The 22,185-nt window shown below is 36.4% G+C and overlaps 1 protein-coding gene across 4 annotated transcripts in view; it reads left to right on the forward strand.

Annotated features, from left to right (window-relative positions):
* Klhl4 (kelch-like family member 4) overlaps positions 1 to 22,185 on the forward strand; it is a 295,122-nt gene that overhangs the window by 245,822 nt on the left and 27,115 nt on the right. For all 4 annotated transcript variants that reach the window (NM_001434070.1, NM_001434069.1, NM_001108244.2 and 1 more), the window contains 4 exon segments: positions 12,149 to 12,313; positions 13,495 to 13,631; positions 16,373 to 16,569; positions 21,155 to 21,367. In NM_001434070.1, coding sequence (NP_001420999.1) covers positions 12,149 to 12,313; positions 13,495 to 13,631; positions 16,373 to 16,569; positions 21,155 to 21,367 — 712 coding nt within the window.

Raw genomic sequence — 22,185 nt, forward strand, 5'->3', positions numbered from 1 at the left:
CCTTCTACTCCTCCTGGGTGTATTTGCTTCTTTTCGTTCTAGAACTTTTAGGTGTGCTGTCAAGCTGCTGACATATGCTCTTTCCTGTTTCTTTCTGCAGGCACTCAGTGCTATGAGTTTTCCTCTTAGCACAGCTTTCATTGTGTCCCATAAGTTTGGGTATGTTGTACCTTCATTTTCATTAAATTCTAAAAAGTCTTTAATTTCTTTCTTTATCTCTTCCTTGGCTAGGTTATCATTGAGTAGGTTATCATTGTTCAATTTCCATGTATATGTGGCATTCTTCCCTTATTGTTCTTAAAGACCAGTTTAGGCTGTGGTGGTCCGATAGCACACATGGGATTATTTCTATCTTTCTGTACCTGTTGAGGCCCGTTTTTTGACCAATTGTATGGTCAATTTTGGAGAAAGTACCAAGAGGAGCTGAGAAGAAGGTATATCCTTTTGATTTAGGGTAGAATGTTCTATAAATATCTGTTAAGTCCATTTGGCTCATGACTTCTCTTAGTCTGTCTACGTCTCTGTTTAATTTCTGTTTCCATGATCTGTCCATTGATGAGAGTGGGGTGTTTAAGTCTCCTACTATTATTGTGTGAGGTGCAATGTGTGTTTTGAGCTTTAGTAAGGTTTCTTTTACGTATGTAGGTGCCCTTGTATTTGTGGCATAGATATTTAGGATTGACAGTTCATCTTGGTGGATTTTTCCTTTGATGAATATGAAGTGTCCTTCCTTATCTTTTTTGATGACTTTTAGTTGAAGATTGATTTTATTTGATATTAGAATGGCTACTCCAGCTTGCTTCTTCTGACCATTTGCTTGAAAAGTTGTTTTCCAGCCTTTCACCCTGAGGTAGTGTCTGTCTTTGTCTCTGAGTTGTGTTTCCTGTAGGCAGCAGAATGCAGGGTCCTTGTTTCGTATCCAGTTTGTTAATCTATGTCTTTTTATTGGGGAGTTGAGGTCACTGATGTTTCGTGATATTAAGGAATAGTGATTATTGCTTCCTGTTATATTCATATTTGGATGTGAGGTTATGTTGTGTGCTGTTCTTCTCTTTGTTTTGTTGCCAAAACGATTAGTTTCTTGCTTATTCTAGGGTATAGCTTGCCTCCTTATGTTGGGCTTTACCATGTATTATCCTTTGTAGTACTGGATTTGTAGTAAGATATTATGTAAATTTGGTTTTGTCATGGAATATCTTGGTTTCTCCATCAATGTTAATTGAGAGTTTTGCTGGATACAGTAACCTGGGCTGGCATTTGTGTTCTCTTAGGGTCTGTAGGACATCTGTCCAGGATCTTCTGACTTTCATAGTTTCTGGCGAAAAGTCTGGTGTAATTTTGGCAGGTCTGCCTTTATATGTTACTTGACCTTTTTCCCTTACTGCTTTTAATATTCTTTCTTTATTTTGTGCATTTGGTGTTTTGACTATTATGTGACATTAGGTGTTTCTTTTCTTGTCCAATCTATTTGGAGTTCTGTAGGCTTCTTTTATGCCTATGGGTATCTCTTTTTTTAGGTTAGGGAAGTTTTCTTCTATGATTTTGTTGAAGATATTTACTGGTCCTTTGAGTTGGGATTCTTCACTCTCTTCTATACCTATTATCCTTAGGTTTGATCTTCTTATTGAGTCCTGGATTTCCTGTATGTTTTGGACCAGTAGCTTTTTCCGCTTTACATTATCTTTGACAGTTGAGTCAATGATTTCTATGGAATCTTCTGCTCCTGAGATTCTCTCTTCCATCTCTTGTATTCTGTTGGTGAAGCTTGTATCTACAGCTCCTTGTCTCTTCTTTTGGTTTTCTATATCCAGAGTTGTTTCCATGTGTTCTTTCTTGATTGCTTCTATTTCCATTTTTAATTCCTTCAACTGTTTGATTGTGTTTTCCTGGAATTATTTCAGGGATTTTTGTGTCTCCTCTCTATGGGCTTCTACTTGTTTATCTATGATTTACTGGAATTCTTTCAGGGATTTTGCGATTCCTCTCTGTAGGCTTCTACTTGTTCTCTAAGGGAGTTCTTCACGTCTTTCTTGAAGTCCTCCAGCATCCTGATCAAATATGATTTTGAAACTAGATCTTGCTTTTCTAGTGTGTTTGGATATTCCGTGTTTGCTTTGGTGGAAGAATTGGGCTCTGATGATGCCATGTATTCTTGGTTTCTGTTGTTTGGGTTCCTATGCTTGCCTATCGCCATCAGATTATCTCTAGTGTTACTTTGTTCTGCTATTTCTGACAGTGGCTAGACTGTCCTAAAAGCCTGTGTGTCAGGAGTGCTGTAGACCTGTTTTCCTGTTTTCTTTCAGCCAGTTATGGGAACAGCATGTTCTGCTTTTGGGCATGTAATTTTTCCTATCTGCAGGTCTTCAGATCTTCTTCTGGGCCTGTGTCTTGAGTTCACCAGGCAGGTCACTTGCAGCAGAAAAGTTGGTCTTACCTGTGGTCCCGAGGCTCAAGTTTGCTCGTGGGGTGCTGCCTAAGAGCTCTCCGCAGCGGCAGCAACCAGGAATATCTGCCCTGCCCTTTCTGGGAGCCTCCGTGCACCAGGGTTCCAGATGGCGTTTGGTCTTTTCCTCTGGCGTCAGAGATGTGTGCAGAGTGCAGTCTCTTCTGGTTTCCCAGGCATGTCTGCCTCTCTGTAGGTTTAGCTCTCCCTCCCTGCCTGTAAAAATCTTAAACCAAAACTAATGAAAGTAGAAAGGGAGCTAATTGAGAAGTAAGTAACAGGATATGGGGAAGCGACCACGTGAAGCCAGTCAGACTTAGAAAAGATATTAATATAAAAACAAATCAATCCATTGGGTGATTATTTTCAAAAACTGATATAGGACATTCACATAAAATAGAATAATATTTGTTAATTTTAATTTTATGGTTTTTAATTGAAATACACATACATGACTTTCTCCTCCCTTTTTAGTCTCCAATCCCTCCCATCTCCCCTCTTTTAAATTGTTTACATTTCCCACATTCTCTGTCGGGTTCATAGACTTTTATTGTTAGGGTGGGGATGTAGGAAGAGGTGAGTAGTTGGTAGGGGGAACACACTCATAGAAGAAGGGGAAAGGATCGGGGTGTAGCAGGTTTATGGACAGGAAACCAGGAAGAGGAATAATATTTGAAATGTAAACAAAAAATAACCAATAAAAAATGGTCTAGTGTCCCCGTTGAAGGAATCAGAGAAAGGACTGAAAGAGCTTGAAGGGACTTGAGGCCCCCTATGAACAACAATGCCAACCAACCAGAGCTTCCAGGGACTAAACCAATACCCAAAGACTATACATGGACTGACCCTGGGCTCCAACCTCATAGGTAGCAATGAATATCCTAGTAAGAGCACCAATGGAAGGGGAAGCCATTGGTCCTGCTAAGACTGAACCCCCAGTGTAGGGGATTGTTGGGGGTGGGGTGGTAATGGGGGGAGGATGGAGAGGCGAACACCCATAGAGATGGGGGCAAGGGGTTAGGGGAATGTTGGCCCAGAAATCAGGAAAGGGAATAACAATTGAAATGTAAATAAGAAATACCCGTTAATAAAGATGGAGAAAAAAAAATGGTCTAGTGCTCTAAAGAAAGTTCTCCATAGAGTAGACTTTATGGATTGTTTATTTTTATTTGGGTATTTTCAGTTTAATTTAAATATTTTTATTGAAAACAGATTTTTTTCTAATTCTTTCATATAATACATCCCAACCACATTTCCTCCAGCCCCTATTGCCTACAAGTGCTGACCACTCTCAGAGCTAGACTTGCCCTTGAACTGAGGTGGCCTCTTGTGCCCTGGATGAAACTCATTCATGCCCCTTTCTCTCTTTGTGTGCATACTGAAATGTGGTCGTTGTCTACTGTGGGCTCTCATGATGTTTTTACTCCATAGTTCCTTTATACTGCTAGTTATTGAATGCTCTTCATTTATTTGTATGCTGAGCTTCAGCAGCAGAGTCTAGTATGTCCAGACATGGCTATTTTTGAGTCCACATGACCTTTATTAGTGTCATAAGTAGGTTGAGAATATGATAAGGGGTGCTGATTCTGAAGAAAGGAAATAGAAAAAGTTGTGAATGGTTCCCTTAAGGTAGAGTGGCTGAGTAGGTAATGTGAAGTGACTCTGTCCACAGATAAATACAAGGCCTTTTAGACTCTACAGCAATGCCTTAGCTCCTGTTGCCTATCCCACAGAGCACTGGAAATGTCAAGTTTCATTTTGGCAGTTGTCTATATCTGAGGTCTGTATGAAGAATATTTTAACTTATATATTTTAATGAGTTTATCCAACTAGCAAACTTCAAGGCCTGTGTGATTCTTTCTGTAGGCATTTTAATTTTATCATTGGTGAATATTTAAAATCACCTTTCACTGATATAAATTTCATGATGCTTAAAATCAATTTACATCTAATTATAGTGAATATATGTCCAAATACTAAATAATGAAGGATGGATATTCATGATGGAAATGTATATATAGTTGTTTTCCAATACTGTTATATTATAAAAGCAGTTATATTACATTGAGGCTATAGTCCTCAAGATTGTAAGGGCCAGAGGTTGTGGATTACCCCAAGGAAACAGTTTCTTCCAGATACAAAACAATTGATTCATATATTAAATCAAATGGATTATGACAATATGTATAAAACTTGCATAACTTCAAACCAGGCAAAAATCCCAGTACTGAGAGGGGTAAATGAAGATAAAGTGTTACTGTTGATGAAACAGTTATTTGAAATTGATACCTGATGGGAAAGGAAAATTAGGCTTCTCCAATGCAGTGTTACACCAGGGCAAGCTCCACTGGGTTCAGGAGTACTTTATTATTATTATTATTATTATTATTATTATTATTATTATTATTATTACAGACTCAATGTTTTTCTGTGTTAATTTTACAGTTTTGTTTTTGATGCTGCTTTCCTCTTACGGGTTTTCTTATTTTGTTTGTCTGTTTGGTTTTTCTCTTCTCTTCCTTTTGAGAGAAAGAGAAAGAAAAGAGCTTGAACTTGGGGGTTAGGGAAGCAGGGGATAGATTTGGGAGGAGTTAGAGGAATGGAAAGAATATGATGAAATAAACTTGAGCCTCGGGACCACAGGTCAGACAAACCTTCCTGCTCCAAGCGACCTGCCTGGTGAACTCAGGAGACACAGAGGCAAAATTCCTCTAGGACCAGACTTCCAGTTTTTAGCAGGATTCCCAAACCCGTGGAACCTTGCCCGCAGCAGCTCACTGCTCCCAAACCCCTTGGGAGAGAGAGCTCACCGCCCGGACAGGTGGGCACTCCTGAGACTGCAGAGCAGAAGAGACCACCAACACTGCCCACCCCTGCCCACATCCCTGGCCCAAGAGGAAACTGTATACTGCTTCTGTGTTCCTGGAGATAAGGGCCAGGAGCAACAAGTCCCCTGCATCTGAGACACTGCCAGAACCTGAAGGGACAGACCAGATAAACAGTTCTCTGCACCCAAATCCCGTGGGAGGGAGAGCTAAACCTTCAGAGAGGCAGACATGGGAAACCAGAAGAGACTACACTCTGCCCACATTACTGATTCCAGAGGAAAACACCAAACAGCATCTGGAACCCTGGTGCACGGAAGCTCCCAGAAAGGGCAGCACAGATCTTCCTGTTGCTGCCCCCGCAGAGAGCTCATAAGCAACACCCCACGAGCAAATGTGAGCTTCAGGACCACAGGTAAGAAAAACCTTCCTGCTCCAAGCGACCTCCCTGGTGAACTCAAGACACAGGCCCACAGGAACAGCTGAAGATCTGTAGATAGGAAAAACTACACGCCCAAAAGCAGAAAACGCTGTTCCCATAACTGGCTGAAAGAAAACAGGAAAACAGGTCTACAGCATTCCTGACACACAGGCTTTTAGGACAGTCTAGCCACTGTCAGAAATAGCAGAACGAAGGAACACTAGAGATAATCTGATGGCGAGAGGCAAGTGCAAGAACCCAAGCAACAGAAACCAAGACTACATGGCATCATTGGAGCCCAATTCTCCCACCAAAGCAAACACGGAATATCCAAACACATCAGAAAAGCAACATTTAGTTTCAAAATCATATTTGATCATGATGCTGGAGGACTTCAAGAACGACATGAAGAACTCCCTTGGAGAAACACAGGAAAAGATAAATAAACAAGTAGAAGCCTACAGAGAGGAATAATATAAATCCCTGAAAGAATTCCAGGAAAACACAATCAAACACTTGAAGGAAATAAAAAATGGAAATAGAAGCAATCAAGAAAGAACACATGGGGGGTTGGGGATTTAGCTCACTGGTAGAGCGCTTGCCTAGGAAGCGCAAGGCCCTGGGTTCGGTCCCCAGCTCCGAAAAAAAAAAAAAAAAAAGAACACATGAAAACAACCCTGGATATAGAAAACCAAAAGAAGAGACAAGGAGCCATAGATACAAGCTTCACCAACAGAATACAAGAGATAGAAGAGAGAATCTCAGGAGCAGAAGATTCCATAGAAATCATTGACTCAACTGTCAAAGATAATGTAAAGCAGAAAAAGCTACTGGTCCAAAACATACAGGAAATCCAGGACTCAATGAGTAGATCAAACCTAAGGATAATAGGTATAGAAGAGAGTGAAGACTCCCAGCTCAAAGGACCAGTAAATATCTTCAACAAAATCATAGAAGAAACTTCCCTAACCTAAAGAAAGAGATACCCATAGGCATACAAGAAGCCTACAGAACTCCAAATAGATTGGACCAGAAAAGAAACTCCTTCTGTCACATAATTGTCAAAGCACCAAACGCACAAAATAAAGAAAGAATATTAAAAGCAGTAAGGGAAAAAGGTCAAGTAACATATAAAGGCAGACCTATCAGAATCACACCAGACTTTTCGCCAGAAACTATGAAGGCCAGAAGATCCTGGACAGATGTCATACAGACCCTAAGAGAACATAAATGCCAGCCCAGGTTACTGTATCCTGCAAAACTCTCAATTAACATAGATGGAGAAACCAAGATATTCCATGACAAAACCAAATTTACACAATATCTTTCTACAAATCCAGCACTACAAAGGATAATAAAGAGTAAAGCCCAACATAAGGAGGCAAGCTACACCCTAGAAGAAGCAAGAAACTAATCGTCTTGGCAACAAAACAAAGAGAATGAAAGCACACAAACATAACCTCACATCCAAATATGAATATAACAGGAAGCAATAATCACTATTCCTTAATATCTCTTAACATCAATGGCCTCAACTCCCCAATAAAAAGACATAGATTAACAAACTGGATACGCAACGAGGACACTGCATTCTGCTGCCTACAGGAAACACACCTCAGAGACAAAGACAGACACTACCTCAGAGTGAAAGGCTGGAAAACAACTTTCCAAGCAAATGGTCAGAAGAAGCAAGCTGGAGTAGCCATTCTAATATCAAATAAAATCAATTTTCAACTAAAAGTCATCAAAAAAGATAAGGAAGGACACTTCATATTCATCAAAGGAAAAATCCACCAAGATGAACTGTCAATCCTAAATATCTATGCCACAAATACAAGGGCACCTACATACATAAAAGAAACCTTACTAAAGCTCAAAGCAAACATTGCACCTCACACAATAATAGTAGGAGTTTTCAACACCCCACTCTCAACAATGGAGAGATCATGGAAACAGAAATTAAACTGAGATGTAGACAAAGAGAAGTCATGAACCAAATGGACTTAACAGATATTTATAGAACATTCTACCCTAAAGCAAAAGGATATACATTCTTCTCAGCTCCTAATGGTACTTTCTCCAAAATTGACCATACAATTGGTCAAAAGACGGGCCTCAACAGGTACAGAAAGTTAGGAATAATCCCATGTGTGCTATCAGACCACCACGGCCTAAAGCTGGTCTTCAATAACAATAAGGGAAGAATGCCCACATATACGTGGAAATTGGACAATGCTCTACTCAGTGATAACCTGGTCAAGGAAGAAATAAAGAAAGAAATTTAAGACTTTTTAGAATTTAATGAAAATGAAGGTACAACATACCCAAACTTATGGGACACAATGAAAGCTGTGCTAAGAGGAAAACTCATAGCGCTGAGTGCCTGCAGAAAGACATAGGAGAGAGCATATGTCAGCAGCTTGACAGCACACCTAAAAGCTCTAGAACAAAAAGAAGCAAATACACCCAGGAGGAGTAGAAGGCAGGAAATAATCAAACTCAGAGCTGAAATAATCCAAGTAGAAACAAAAAGGACCATAGAAAGAATCAACAGAACCAAAAGTTGGTTCTTTGAGAAAATCAACAAGATAGATAAACCCTTAGCCAGACAAATGAGAGGACACAGAGAGTGTGTCCAAATTAACAAAATCAGAAATGAAAAGGTAGACATAAATACAGATTCAGAGGAAATTCAAAAAATCATCAGATCTTAGTATAAAAGCCTATATTCAACAAAACTTGAAAATCAGCAGGAAATGGACAATTTCCTAGACAGATACCTGGTACCGAAGTTAAATCAGGAACAGATAAACCAGTTAAACAACCCCATAACTCCTAAGGAAATAGAAGCAGTCATTAAAGGTCTCCCAACCAAAAAGAGCCCAGGTCCAGACGGGTTTAGTGCAGAATTCTATCAGACCTTCATAGAAGACCTCATACCAATATTATCCAAACTATTCCACAAAATTGAAACAGATGGAGCACTACCTAATTCCTTCTATGAAGCTACAATTACTCTTATACCTAAACCACACAAAGACCCAACAAAGAAATAGAACTTCAGACCAATTTCCCTTATGAATATCGACGCAAAAATACTCGATAAAATTCTTGCAAATCGAATCCAAGAGCACATCAAAACAATCATCCACCATGATCAAGTAGGCTTCATCCCAGGCATGCAGGGATGGTTTAATATACGGAAAAACATCAACGTGATCCACTATATAAACAAACTGAAAGAACAAAACCACATGATCATTTCATCAGATGCTGAGAAAGCATTTGACAAAATTCAACACCCCTTCATGATAAAAGTCCTAGAAAAAATATGAATTCAAGGCCCAAACTTAGACATAGTAAAAGCCGTATACAGCAAACCAGTTGCTAACATTAAACTAAATTGAGAGAAACTTGAAGCAATCCCACTAAAATCAGGGACTAGGCAAGGCTGCCCACTCTCTCCCTACTTATTCAATATAGTCCTTGCAGTTCTAGCCAGAGCAATCAGACAACAAAAAGAGGCCAAGGTGATACAGATCAGAAAAGAAGAAGTCAAAATATCACTATTTGCAGATGATATGATAGTATATTTAAGTGATCCCAAAAGTTCCACCAGAGAACTACTAAAGCTGATAAACAACTTCAGCAAAGTGGCTGGGTATAAAATTAACTGAAAAAAATCAGTAGCCTTCCTCTACACAAAAGAGAAACAAGCCGAGAAAGAAATTAGGGAAACGACACCCTTCACAATAGTACCAAATAATATAAAGTACCTCGGTGTGACTTTAACCAAGCAAGTAAAAGATTTGTACAATAAGAACTTCAAGACTCTGAAGAAAGAAATTGAAGAAGACCTCAGAAGATGGAACGATCTCCCATGCTCATGGATTGGCAAGATTAATATAGTAAAAATGGCCTTTTTACCAAAAGCTATCTACAGATTCAATGCAATCCCCATCAAAATACCAATCCAATTCTTCAAAGAGTTAGACAGAACAATTTGCAAATTCATCTGGAATAACAAAAAACCCAGGATAGCTAAAACTATCCTCAACAATAAAAGTACTTCAGTGGGAATCACTATCCCTGAACTCAAGCAGTATTACAGAGCAATAGTGATAAAAACTGCATGGTATTGGTACAGAGACAGACAGATAGACCAGAGGAATAGAATTGAAGACCCAGAAATGAACCCACACACCTATGGGCACTTGATTTTTGACAAAGGAGCCAAAACCATCCAATGGAAAAAAGATAGCATTTTCAGCAAATGGTGCTAGTTCAACTGGAGGTCAACATGTAGAAGAATGCATTTCGAACCATGCTATCACCCTGTACAAAGCTTTAGTCCAAGTGGATCAAGGACCTCCACATCAAACCAGATACACTCAAACTAATAGAAGAAAAACTAGGGCAGCATCTGGAACACATGGGCACTGGAAAAAATTTCCTGAACAAAAAACCAATGGCTTATGCTCTAAGATCAAGAATCGACAAATGGGATCTCATAAAACTGCAAAGCTTCTGTAAGGCAAAGGACACTCTTGTTAGGACAAAACAGCAACCAACAGATTGGGAAAAGATCTTTACCAAACCTACAACAGATAGAGGGCTTATATCCAAAATATACAAAGAACTCAAGAAGTTAGACCGCAGGGAGACAAATAACCCTATTAAAAAATGGGGTTCAGAGCTAAACAAAGAATTCACAGCTGAGGAATGCCGAATGGCTGAGAAACACCTAAAGAAATTCAACATCTTTAGTCATAAGGGAAATGCAAATCAAAACAACCCTGAGATTTCACCACACACCAGTGAGAATGGCTAAGATCAAAAACTCAGGTGACAGCAAATTCTGGCGAGGAGGTGGAAAAAGAGGAACACTCCTCCATTGTTGGTGGGATTGCAGAGTGGTACAACCATTCTGGAAATCAGTCTGGAGGTTCCTCAGAAAATTGGACATTGAACTGCCTGAGGATCCAGCCATACCTCTCTTGGGCATACACCCATAAGATGCCCCAACATATAAAAAAGACACGTGCTCCACTATGTTCATCGCAGCCTTATTTATAATAGGCAGAAGCTTGAAAGACCCCAGATGCCCTTCAACAGAGGAATGGATACAGAAAATGTGGTACATCTACACAATGGAATATTACTCAGCTATCAAAAACAATGACTTTATGAAATTCATAGACAAATGGTTGGAATTGGAAAATATCATCCTGAGTGAGGCAACCCAATCACAGAAAAACACACATGGTATGCATTCATTGATAAGTGGCTATTATCCCAAATGCTTGAATTACCCTAGATGCCTAGAACACATGAAACTCAAGACGGATGATCAAAATGTGAATGCTTCACTCCTTCTTTAAAAGGGGAACAAGAATACCCTTGGCAGGGAATAGAGAGGCAAAGATTAAAACAGAGACAGAAGGAACACCCATTTAGATCCTGCCCTACATGTGGCCCATACATATACAGCCACCCAATTAGACAAGATGGATAAAGGAAAGAAGTGCAGGCTGACAGGAGCCGGATGTAGATCGCTCCTGAGAGACACAGCCAGAATACAGCAAATACAGAGGGGAATGCCAGCAGCAAACCACTGAACTGAGAACGGGACCCCCGTTGAAGGAATCAGAGAAAGAACTCGAAGAGCTTAAAGGAGCTTTAGACCCCTTATGAACAACAATGCCAAGCAACCAGAGCTTTCAGGGACTAAGCCACTACCTAAGGACTATATATGGACTGACCTGGACTCTGACCTCATTGGTAGCATTGAATATCCTAATAAGATCACCAGTGGAAGGGGAAGCCCTGGGTCCTGCTAAGACTGAACCCCCAGTGAACGTGATTGTTGGGGGGAGGGTGGCAATGGGGGGACGATGGGGAGGGGAACACCCCTAAAGAAGGGGAGGAGGAGGGATTAGGGGGATGTTTGCCCGGAAACCGGGAAAGGGAATAACACTCGAAATGTAAATAAGAAATACTCAAGTTAATAAAAAGAAAAAAGAATATGATCAAATTATACTGTACCAAAACTTTAAATTAATTTTTTGAAAAGTATTTCTGGCTTAAGCACCTAGGACATATGATTGAAAGTATTATATTGAACTCAATATAGGAACACTAAAGAAATAGCACAAAATGGGGTGATATTTGTTGATTTACCTTATACATGTAAATATTAGATTGATTCATATGTAGTTGCAGTATTGTCCTGAATAAAAATACTATGACTCTCCATTTGAATGGAAGTTAAAAAGTTGAGACAGTAATAATATTGAAATATTTATTATTAGAATGCAAATTTAATGTAATTTACACAATATTTTTATATAGAAGTGTTAACTAAGTTTTCACTAAGTTGATACATATAAATTAGGAGAAACTTGAAATGTGCAAAAAATGATAAAATCAGTTATATTCTCATTTTCACTTCACTTTCAGACAATATGCTGAGGAGCCTGAACAAATGAATGTCATTTCTGAGGATCACTACCGTTCTCGAAACCATGCGGATTATACGCTCTGTAAAATGGAAAGCTATTTAAAAGAGAAAAAACTGTGTGATGTGCTACTTATTGCTGGACCGCTTAAAATCCCAGCTCACAGGTAAATACCCTTATGTGTCCATAGGGTACAAGTATAAATGAGGAAGAATTGATAGACTGATTAAAATTGGGCCATGGATGAATAATTTTGTATTTTGAAATATTCAAACGTTAATATTTTCAGCCTACTTAATTGCCCTTTCTAACAATAAGTGCAATCTAACAAATTGTGATATTTCCGTTCGTTTTAAAACAGGGACTTACTATGTAACCCAGTCTGGCCTGGAACTTGTTATATACACCAGGCTCACCTGGAGCTCACAGAATCTACCTGGCTCTGCCCCCCCATGCCCTGGCATTAAAGGCATTTGCAAACATGCCTGGCAATTTTAAACATTTATGGAGAGTATACTGATACGTTTTTAAAACATATTGAAAGCTCTGCATGAAGCCTTCACAGGACCTAGGGCTTCCCTCACATTGATGGCAGACAAGGCCATCCTCTGCTACATATGCAGCTGGAGCCATGGGTCCCCCCTATGTGTATACTTTGGTTGGTGATTTAGTCGCTGGGAGACCTTGGGTGGGGTTGGTTGGCTGATTGATATTATTGTTCTTCCTATGTGGTTGCAAATCCCTTCAGCTTCTTCAGTGCTTCCACTAACTCCTCCATCCGGGTCCCTATGCTCAGTCTGATGGTTTGCTCTGAGTATCCACGTCTGTATTGGTAAGGCTCTCTCAGAGTCTCTCGAGAGACATCCATATCAGGCTCTTATCAGCAAGAACTTTTTGGCATCGGCAAGTGTTTGAGTTTTGTGGCTGAATATGGGATGGATGCCCAGGTGGGACAGTCTGTGGATGGCCTTTCCTTCAGTTCCTGATGGCCCAGCATAGGGGAATGCTAGGGCACTGGGGCCGGAGTGTGTGAGTGGGTGGTTGGGGGAGCACCCTCGTGAAAGCAGGGGAAAGCTGGGTGGAATGGAGGGAGGAGTTCAGAGGAGCAACCAGAAGGGGCATAACATTTGAAATGTAAATAAAAAAATAACCAATAGGGGTTGGGGATTTAGCTCAGTGGTAGAGCACTTGCCTAGCAAGCGCAAGGCCCTGGGTTCGGTCCCCAGCTCCGGAAAAAAAAAAAAAGAATAAAATAAAAAAAGTAACCAATAAAAATTTTTAAAAAGCGCTGATGATTATTTGTGATACTTTTGACTAACAGTATTGATTCAACCTTTCTATTTCTAGATTGGTTCTCAGTGCTGTGTCTGATTATTTTGCTGCAATGTTTACTAATGATGTGCTAGAAGCCAGACAAGAAGAGGTCAAAATGGAAGGAGTGGATCCAAATGCACTTAATTCTTTAGTGCAGTATGCTTATACAGGTGAACTCTCAATGTGTATTAACTAATATTAACTCTACATTATATAGCGTGTGTTTCAATGTGTATTAACTAACAGTAATGCTACATGAATGGAAAATATACAATATAGCAGCTAAATCATTTTGTAGAAGTAGAAAAAGAAAAAAGACAAAATGATATACTAATCATTATAATACAAATTTAAAGAGTATGCTGTTGATTATTACTACCATGATAGGATAGAGCTGTTTTAACATAAAATTACAAGAATGCACCTTCTATATATTGAAGTATTATTATTATTTTTATTATTTTTAAAAATGTGCAATTTTTTGGAGAGGCCATGTATCTGAGTGTAAGTAACCCCAAAGGCCAAAAGAGATTACTGGGCACTGGAGCTGGAGTTACAGCAAGTTGTGAAGTCTTTGATATGGATAAATCGTAAAAATATTAGAACAGCTATAAAAGCAAACATAGCATCTATCTGATTACAATTAAGTAAAATTAGATTTCAACAAAAGAATTACCGTAACTATATGAACACTTGGACATTTCATATTATAGATTATTGAAAGATTAATGTATTATTACAGATAGTAAAGTTGAAAATTAGCATATCCCTACATGCAAAGGAAAGTGAAAATATAGCATATGAGAAACCATAAAATGGAGCAGTACAAAGAACAACTTTTCACTAAACATGTTTAAATTAAAAAGTTAAAGAGATCTTAAATAAGCAATTTAATGTATATTACTGATATCACTATTCAATTTCAATATTAGTCATCAGAAAACAATAATTAATATCAAGAAAGACTTTAATTAAACAAATAAGATTAATATTCTTCAAAGACTCAATAAAGTAATGAATTGGGTGTTGAAAAACTAAACAAGTTCAATAAAACTAGAGGGTAATGGGGAACCATAACAGTAGAAATCAGTCAAAATCAGAGAATCATCAGATTATACTTGAAAACATATATATTTTAGTAAATTGGACAATCTAAAGGAAATAGGTACATTTATAAACACACAAGAGTTACCAAAATTGCTCCAAGATAATGTGAAGAAAAGCAAAACCTTAAGCAATCTCAAAAAAATATTGACATTGATAAATTAAAAGCACCAAAAATTACAAATTAAATAGCCCAAACCCTAATGCACTGACTGTTGAATTTTACCAGATATTTAAAGAAATACTAATAACCAAACTTTTGTATTATTCTCCAAAATATAAAGAGAATAATCCTATTGATCTCATTTTATAAAGAGTGTTATGCAAATAAATAATGAAAATTAATACACACACATAAAATAAAAATCATAGGCTGAACATTATGATGAACATGAATGCACAAAGTCTCAAGAAAACTTCAAATTCAACAACATATGAAAGTCTCAGTAGCTATGATTAAGTTGACAAAAGAGAAGTAAGAACTGATATATTAGCATTACTTTTAATTATAAAGAATAAAAAATATGAATGTTTATAACATGTTGAAGAATATAGTAGATGATTTAGATACGTACTATTGGCTGTTAATAGACAATGAAGCATGAAGGATTCACTGATAGATGCCCCAGTAGGAGTAAATTTTTAAGTATCATAGTAGTTGACGGAAGCCTACTGCAAAATACTGTTTTTTCATATGGTTCTACAGATTTAAGAATTTAGGGAAGTTGGCAATTCAAAAATATAGGATATGTTTATAACTCTTGTTTTGTGATATGCAAGCAATTATCTCCTTTTAATTATTAATTAAATAAATAACCCAAGGAATTGTGTGGATGTACTGCATACATCTACTATATAATAGTTTGAAATTAGTCGAGCCAATACCAATGCATATTACTCATTTTTTACGGCCATAGAAATCTCATCAGAGTCTTAGAATGAAAAAAAAAAACTTTTAACAATACTATATGTCAATCATTTGAAACAACGTTCATAGTTTCTGTGACTTGGCTAAAATGACAAAACATAAGGATATATTTTATTTATGATTATTTATAGTAAGGTATCAATAATGCTTGTTGAAACATAATGGATAGAGCATTATAAGCATGTGATTTAAACTCCTTGCAATAACTTCCTAAGTGCCAAATGCCAAAACATCAATGCAAATGGATGAGCAGCTTTCATTTGTGAACTCTTTGTAATATTTCCTTTATTTTGAGACAGTGTCAGAGGTAATTCTGAGCATAATACTTGGGCTAAGGTAACTTTATCATATGCACAAACATAAAGAGATAAAAATATGTGCATCTGTCTTGTTTATCAAGATATTTGCTCCTACAAAAATGGTCATGTGGTAACATGACCATTCTGTTTTTAGAAAAAATATGACATTACAGTTTTTAGCTAATAATGTGAGGTTTCCCAGCTTCATTTATGTATGAATAATATTTTAAAATTGTATAAATTCAAGGCTGTGTTCTTATATATGTATTTATAAAATGATTAATATAAAATTGAAATAATGCTTTAAGCCAATAAGAAAATACTCAGTAACCATTCCTAACGATCACTATTAATTTATTACAGCCATTTTGTTCCATCCTCACTGATGACTTTTTCCTCCTTATTTGTATGTACACAAAAACGCCTTTGTATTTCTCAGTCTTGAACCATATTCCTAGCAAATTTACTGATCATTAAAAGGCATAGATGCCATATAAAAAGCAACGAAAATGTCATGTAACATATTGGTGCTCTATTTCATGTGATATGTAATCATTCTTTACTAATTCCAACCATTTAGGTGTGCTGCAACTGAGAGAAGACACCATTGAAAATTTGCTGTCTGCAGCTTGTCTCTTACAGCTGACTCAGGTCATTGATGTGTGCTGTAATTTCCTCATAAAGCAGCTTCATCCTTCAAATTGCCTAGGAATTCGCTCATTCGGAGATGCCCAGGGCTGTATGGAGCTTCAGAATGTGGCACATAAGTACACCATGGTAAAATCATTTATTTAAGATTAATTTATTGTAATAATATGTACTTTCTCTCATAAAACTGAAAGCCTATAAAACTTACTTAGTTTTCAGATAAGTTGTAGATAATACATATTAGAAAAACCTTAGTTGAATAATAATCACATTTTTCATTTTAGAAATAAAATGTTTTATTAAGTCTTTAAACTTCACAAATTTAAAATATTTGCTTATTATTAAATTGAACATTTCTGATTGGATCCACAATACTGAAAACATTACCTCTCTGACTTCTTACAGAATTATCAATTTATTTTGTAATATTGTACAAATTAGGAATTCTGTTAAAATTAAACATTACTCAGTTTGAATAAGTGCCAATATTGTGGATACAGGTCAGACTGTAGAGTGTTTGCTTAGATGCGCAACACCCTCCATTCAATTTATTGATCTTTCATAAACTGCTCACGGTGGAATATATTAGCATTTTAGCCTGTATTCTAGAGGCAGGAGGATCAGGAGTTCTTTGCTACCCTCTACTCAGAAAGAACAGTCCTAGACCAGCCTAGGATACGTTAGATTCTGTCTCAAAAAAGAAAAATAGATGAAAGATGAAAAAAAGCAACAGATCATCAAGATTAGTAACACAAATGATTTTATTGAATTGGTTTTATGTCTTAGAAAAAACTCGTAGTCTGCTTAAAAACAATTTTCGGTTTATTGATTGAACTTTCTAAATCTCTCTTAATTCTGTCAAGTTATAATTGATCAAGTTGAATATTTCAGTAGATTGTAATTATTTAGAATTTGTACAGAATAAAACCATGTTCATTTAAATAGACAACACTTGGATGAAATATAGACTAGAGAAAGTCAAGGAAAATGAGCATTGGGCATAAAGTACAAATCTTTACTGTGGTTACTAATGCTTCTTTAATACAAAGAAAATGAACTACTTAAACTCTAAAGCAGTAGATTACAAGAGAGATAGATCTCTTTAAAACTTTATCCAAAATTAAAGACTTTGAACAAATGAAATGGCTCCAGTCATTTGGAACTTTTAAAAGACCCAATTGTATATTATAGAACAATAAATAACCAATTGTAGAATTATTCGATACAAATAACACTTTTTGGGACTTTTTTTCCGAAATTTTATCACAAAGAACTTGCGATCTCTAAATATTTTTTCGTGTAAATTTTCTTCTTCATTTATTCCCCTCGTTCATCAGCTCATTGCCCAGAATTTGAAGTTTCAAATACTATCTTGAAACAATAAAATGTGTGGAGAATCACATTATCACAGATTGACATTTTACAATGTGTTATTTAGCCATGCTATTTATATTCCTGTGTCCTAAATACAGTTGCCATATAATCTAAAAGAACAGCAGCTATGTAGGTCAAAGGTTAATCCTACCATAAAAGCCAAACACGAAAACTTCCTGTTAAATTGCTTAAATTCTTGAACTAAGTATTAACAGTTTCCTGTCTGGTATCTTACTCTTGCAGACAAAATACACTCTGATAAACAACTTGAATTATTTTTGTTGCTCAAACTGAACTCGTCTTCCTTTTTGCATTGTGCTATTCAAACTGTGTGTCAAAGCAGGATGTCCATAAAAACGCAATAGTTCTTTGTCCCTTAACACTCATTCAATAATATTAGCATCTATTCTGAATACAATAAAATTAGGAAAAAGTGCTTCTTACAGTATTTTTACAATTCTGTATCAATCGGGTTAGAATGAAAATAATTACTTTCTATAAATATTGGTAGACAGGGTAGGTATTCAATTATGATAGATAAGCAATATTATGGAAATATCTACTACATTCTATGAAATTATAGCTTTTGCTGGACCTCAGAGTCAGAGTTAATAGCACACTTTGAAGACACTTAAGACTTACGACTGCTGTCCTAAGTGTGTTCAAACTGTTCATTTAGCCTGATTTTAATAGAATAATGTGGCCACCAACTTTATTTCCTTTGTATTTTTCATGTAATCAAATTTCACAACCTAAGATAATGCATATTATACTGTCGCAGGCTTCTGATTCAGACTACTCTTTCACATTATTTACTGAGAGCAGCAAAAGCAGAATCTGAAAATAACTTCCTACAACCCAATGTAGTTGAAAGTAAACCTGTGAATATTGTTTGATACACAATGTCATTTGTTGCTTCCATCAACTGGGACCAGTTGGAGCCAGTGACTTTTTATCTTATAAAATGTTGCTAAAGATTTCTGTAAATTATCCCATCCCTTTACCATGTGATGCTTTCTATGAAGTTCATTAAATAAAAAGCAAAGTTGCTTGTCATTGGCAAACAGAGAGTTTCATAAAGACAAATACAAAGGGACAGACACATACATAATCAGGCACAGATTCAGACTCATACAACAGAAATAAGGCAGAGCACAGAGGGAGCATGAAATAGAGAATTCAAATCTATTCTTTTTTTTTTTATTTTTTTTTTTTATTAACTTGAGTATTTCTTATATACATTTCGAGTGTTATTCCCTTTCCCGGTTTCCGGGCAAACATCCTCCTCCCCCCTCCCCTTCCTTATGGGTGTTCCCCTCCCAACCCTCCCCCCACTGCCGCCCTCCCCCCATAGACTAGTTCACTGGGGGTTCAGTCTTAGCAGGACCCAGGGCTTCCCCTTCCACTGGTGCTCTTACTAGGATATTCATTGCTACCTATGGGGTCAGAGTCCAGGGTCAGTCCATGTATAGTCTTTAGGTAGTGGCTTAGTCCCTGGAAGCTCTGGTTGCTTGGCATTGTTGTACTTTTGGGGTCTCGAGCCCCTTCAAGCTCTTCCAGTTCTTTCTCTGATTCCTTCAATAGGGGACCTATTCTCAGTTCAGTGGTTTGCTGCTGGCATTCGCCTCTATATTTGCTGTATTCTGGCTGTGTCTCTCAAATCTATTCTTATTCTTGGATAAATGAGTCCAAGGGGAACTTCAAAGGGAATTTTTTTTTATTTTTTTCATTAATGCCACACCAATGCATTACTGGTGACTCAAAGTTAAACACTAATGCATTATAATACACAGAAAAAAACAATTGGGTTGGTAGAATAAGGAAATCAGCTTTACCTACACTGATTTGTGTCGTTTTCATGCACAATCTCCCTCAGATAAATACATGAAATTGACAAATAAAAGTCTCTATCTCTGTCATATAAATACTCAGAATATAATAAACAGTATTTTAGTGTATAAAAGTTATGAGAAATTAAATAAGTACCTTTAATGATTAACCAAAAATATAAAAGAAAATTTGTGGCCAATTACATAATGAAAAGTACATTGGGTTCAAAATAATTTCAAAATAAAACTATTTAAGATGATTACTCTCTACAGTACAAAATAACACATTAGCATGCACCAATCTTTTACCACAATATATACACTTTTATTTACACTAATGTATATTACTTGTCAGTTTTCAATATTCTTATGAGGCAACAACTCTAAAGTAATAACAATGACAATTACTTATCATTACTTTAATTTTCAATAGAGGCATTTTAAATAAACTTCCCTATGATGCATTTTGGTATTGATTAGGTATTACATGCTGAAATTCGACATCTCAGTTTTCCCATTTTTATTTAAGGAATACAGTTTCAGACTTAACATACAACAACAGTGACAGTTAATGATACTTTCAAATTTTCTGTCCTCTTTCATTTATTTCTTAACATTTCTGAAACTACTTTATCACTTAGAAAAGACAGTTGCACAATTGAGCAAAATGTAGTAAGATGATTTGAGATTATATTTACTGTAATCTGAACTACAATCATTATGATTAATGTTTGAGTTCAGAAACTCCAGCCCATTGTATAGGACATCAATAATGTGTACTGCATGTTTCTCATTAGAGTAAGTCTGTCCCCTAATAAAATAATGATTACTTAACATTTGCATAATTATTAATGAGTGGAGCAGCATTCCAATGGTTTGCTATTAATGGGAGGAATGTCAGCTACAATGGTCTGTAACATGAAGAATAACAATTATGTCTCAAGTGATTAACTTAATCACAAAAGGGTTCATTGTCTAAATAGGCACAGTAGTTTGGAAATTTGTGGTCTCAGCATTTCATTATGGAATTATCAACCTTGGTTTTTCATTTAGCGGAAAATTTGCTACTTAGTCTCCTTTCATTAATAACAAACTAGGAGTTAGAAGTGAGTTTATATTTGATTTATACAAAACTCCCAATTATTTAGAATCTGTCTTAAGATGTTTCCAGAAAAATGTAACTGCTTAATTCTGTTTGAAGAGTACAATAGCTTATAGTACTTAAAGCTTGGGGTAGTCAACTGTAAAAAATATTTGAAATAACTTGTTTTCAAAAATATGTGTTTTAGAACTAGAAATTATGGTGATGTTTTGATGAAAAATTGAGACATGGTTGCTTATACTTTAATAGGAGATGAAATATATGGCAATTACAAATGGAACTTGACATAAGATACATTAAAATATGTGTTCTGATTTTTGTGGAAGTTAACAAAATATAATACTTTTGTATTCTTATGTTATTAAGCAGCTTCTCAACTACTATATCAAAAGATGTTGTTTCTTTTTAGGAACATTTCATTGATGTCGTAAAGAACCAAGAATTCCTGCTGCTTCCAGCTAATGAAATATCAAAACTTCTGTGTAGTGATGACATTAATGTGCCTGATGAAGAAACAATTTTCCATGCTCTTATGCAGTGGGTAGGACATGATGCTCAAGCTAGGCAACAAGATCTGGCGAAGCTGCTTTCTTATATCAGACTGCCATTACTGTCGCCTCAGGTATGGAACTTTATCAAGATAATGTAAATTAGATTTCTAAATTACTTGTAGGCAGCAAACCCATCATTATTTCTCATTTTTTCAAAGGACATATAATAATGGTGTATACAGAATTCACTTCATAGAAAACCAGTCTTCAATTAAGGGTATTAATAATGGAGAAAAAGAAATGCAGCTTAATAGACTAACCTACAAATGATCCCCAACATTGTAATATCCATTAGTTTCAGTTTCCTCCCTTGCCAAATTGCATTATAACGGGTGTAGAAAATGACTAGGGCTCCTTTTCTGTTTCCACTCACCTTCTAAGCAAAGTGGTAATAATCAACATTGCAGCTTTGTGTAAGGGGCTTTAGGAGGAGTCAGATCCTGAATAATACCTAGGAACATGGGCAATTATCTCCTGTAATTGAAAGCAAGCTCCTGTCCTTTCAGGTGCACTCATTATAATGGAATTCTCATTGTGAATACTGAACTAAAGGATTATGCAAAGATCATTCTAAAAATAAATGTCCTTAAGCAGGATTCAAGATTGACTCATTTGTTGTTCAATTGCATTAACCACATTTTCTCTCTGTTGGGAACTGATCAGTAACAAATATAATATGAATAATACAGAAGAATATAATGCTAATATGGATTTTATATTTATTGAATCTGGATAAGATACTCAAAATAATTACTTTGGATAAGAGGTCTTATAAGATTAATGAAAAATTAATACATTTATAACAATTTAACCCGATTAAATATTACTATTTAAAAATGCTAATATATTGAAAATTTCTCTTTAATTTTCATCTCTTACCTACTTATAT

This window comes from Rattus norvegicus, chromosome X, assembly GCF_021556685.1.
Source record: "Rattus norvegicus strain SHRSP/BbbUtx chromosome X, alternate assembly SHRSP_T2T, whole genome shotgun sequence".
In the NCBI taxonomy this organism is placed as follows: domain Eukaryota; kingdom Metazoa; phylum Chordata; class Mammalia; order Rodentia; family Muridae; genus Rattus; species Rattus norvegicus.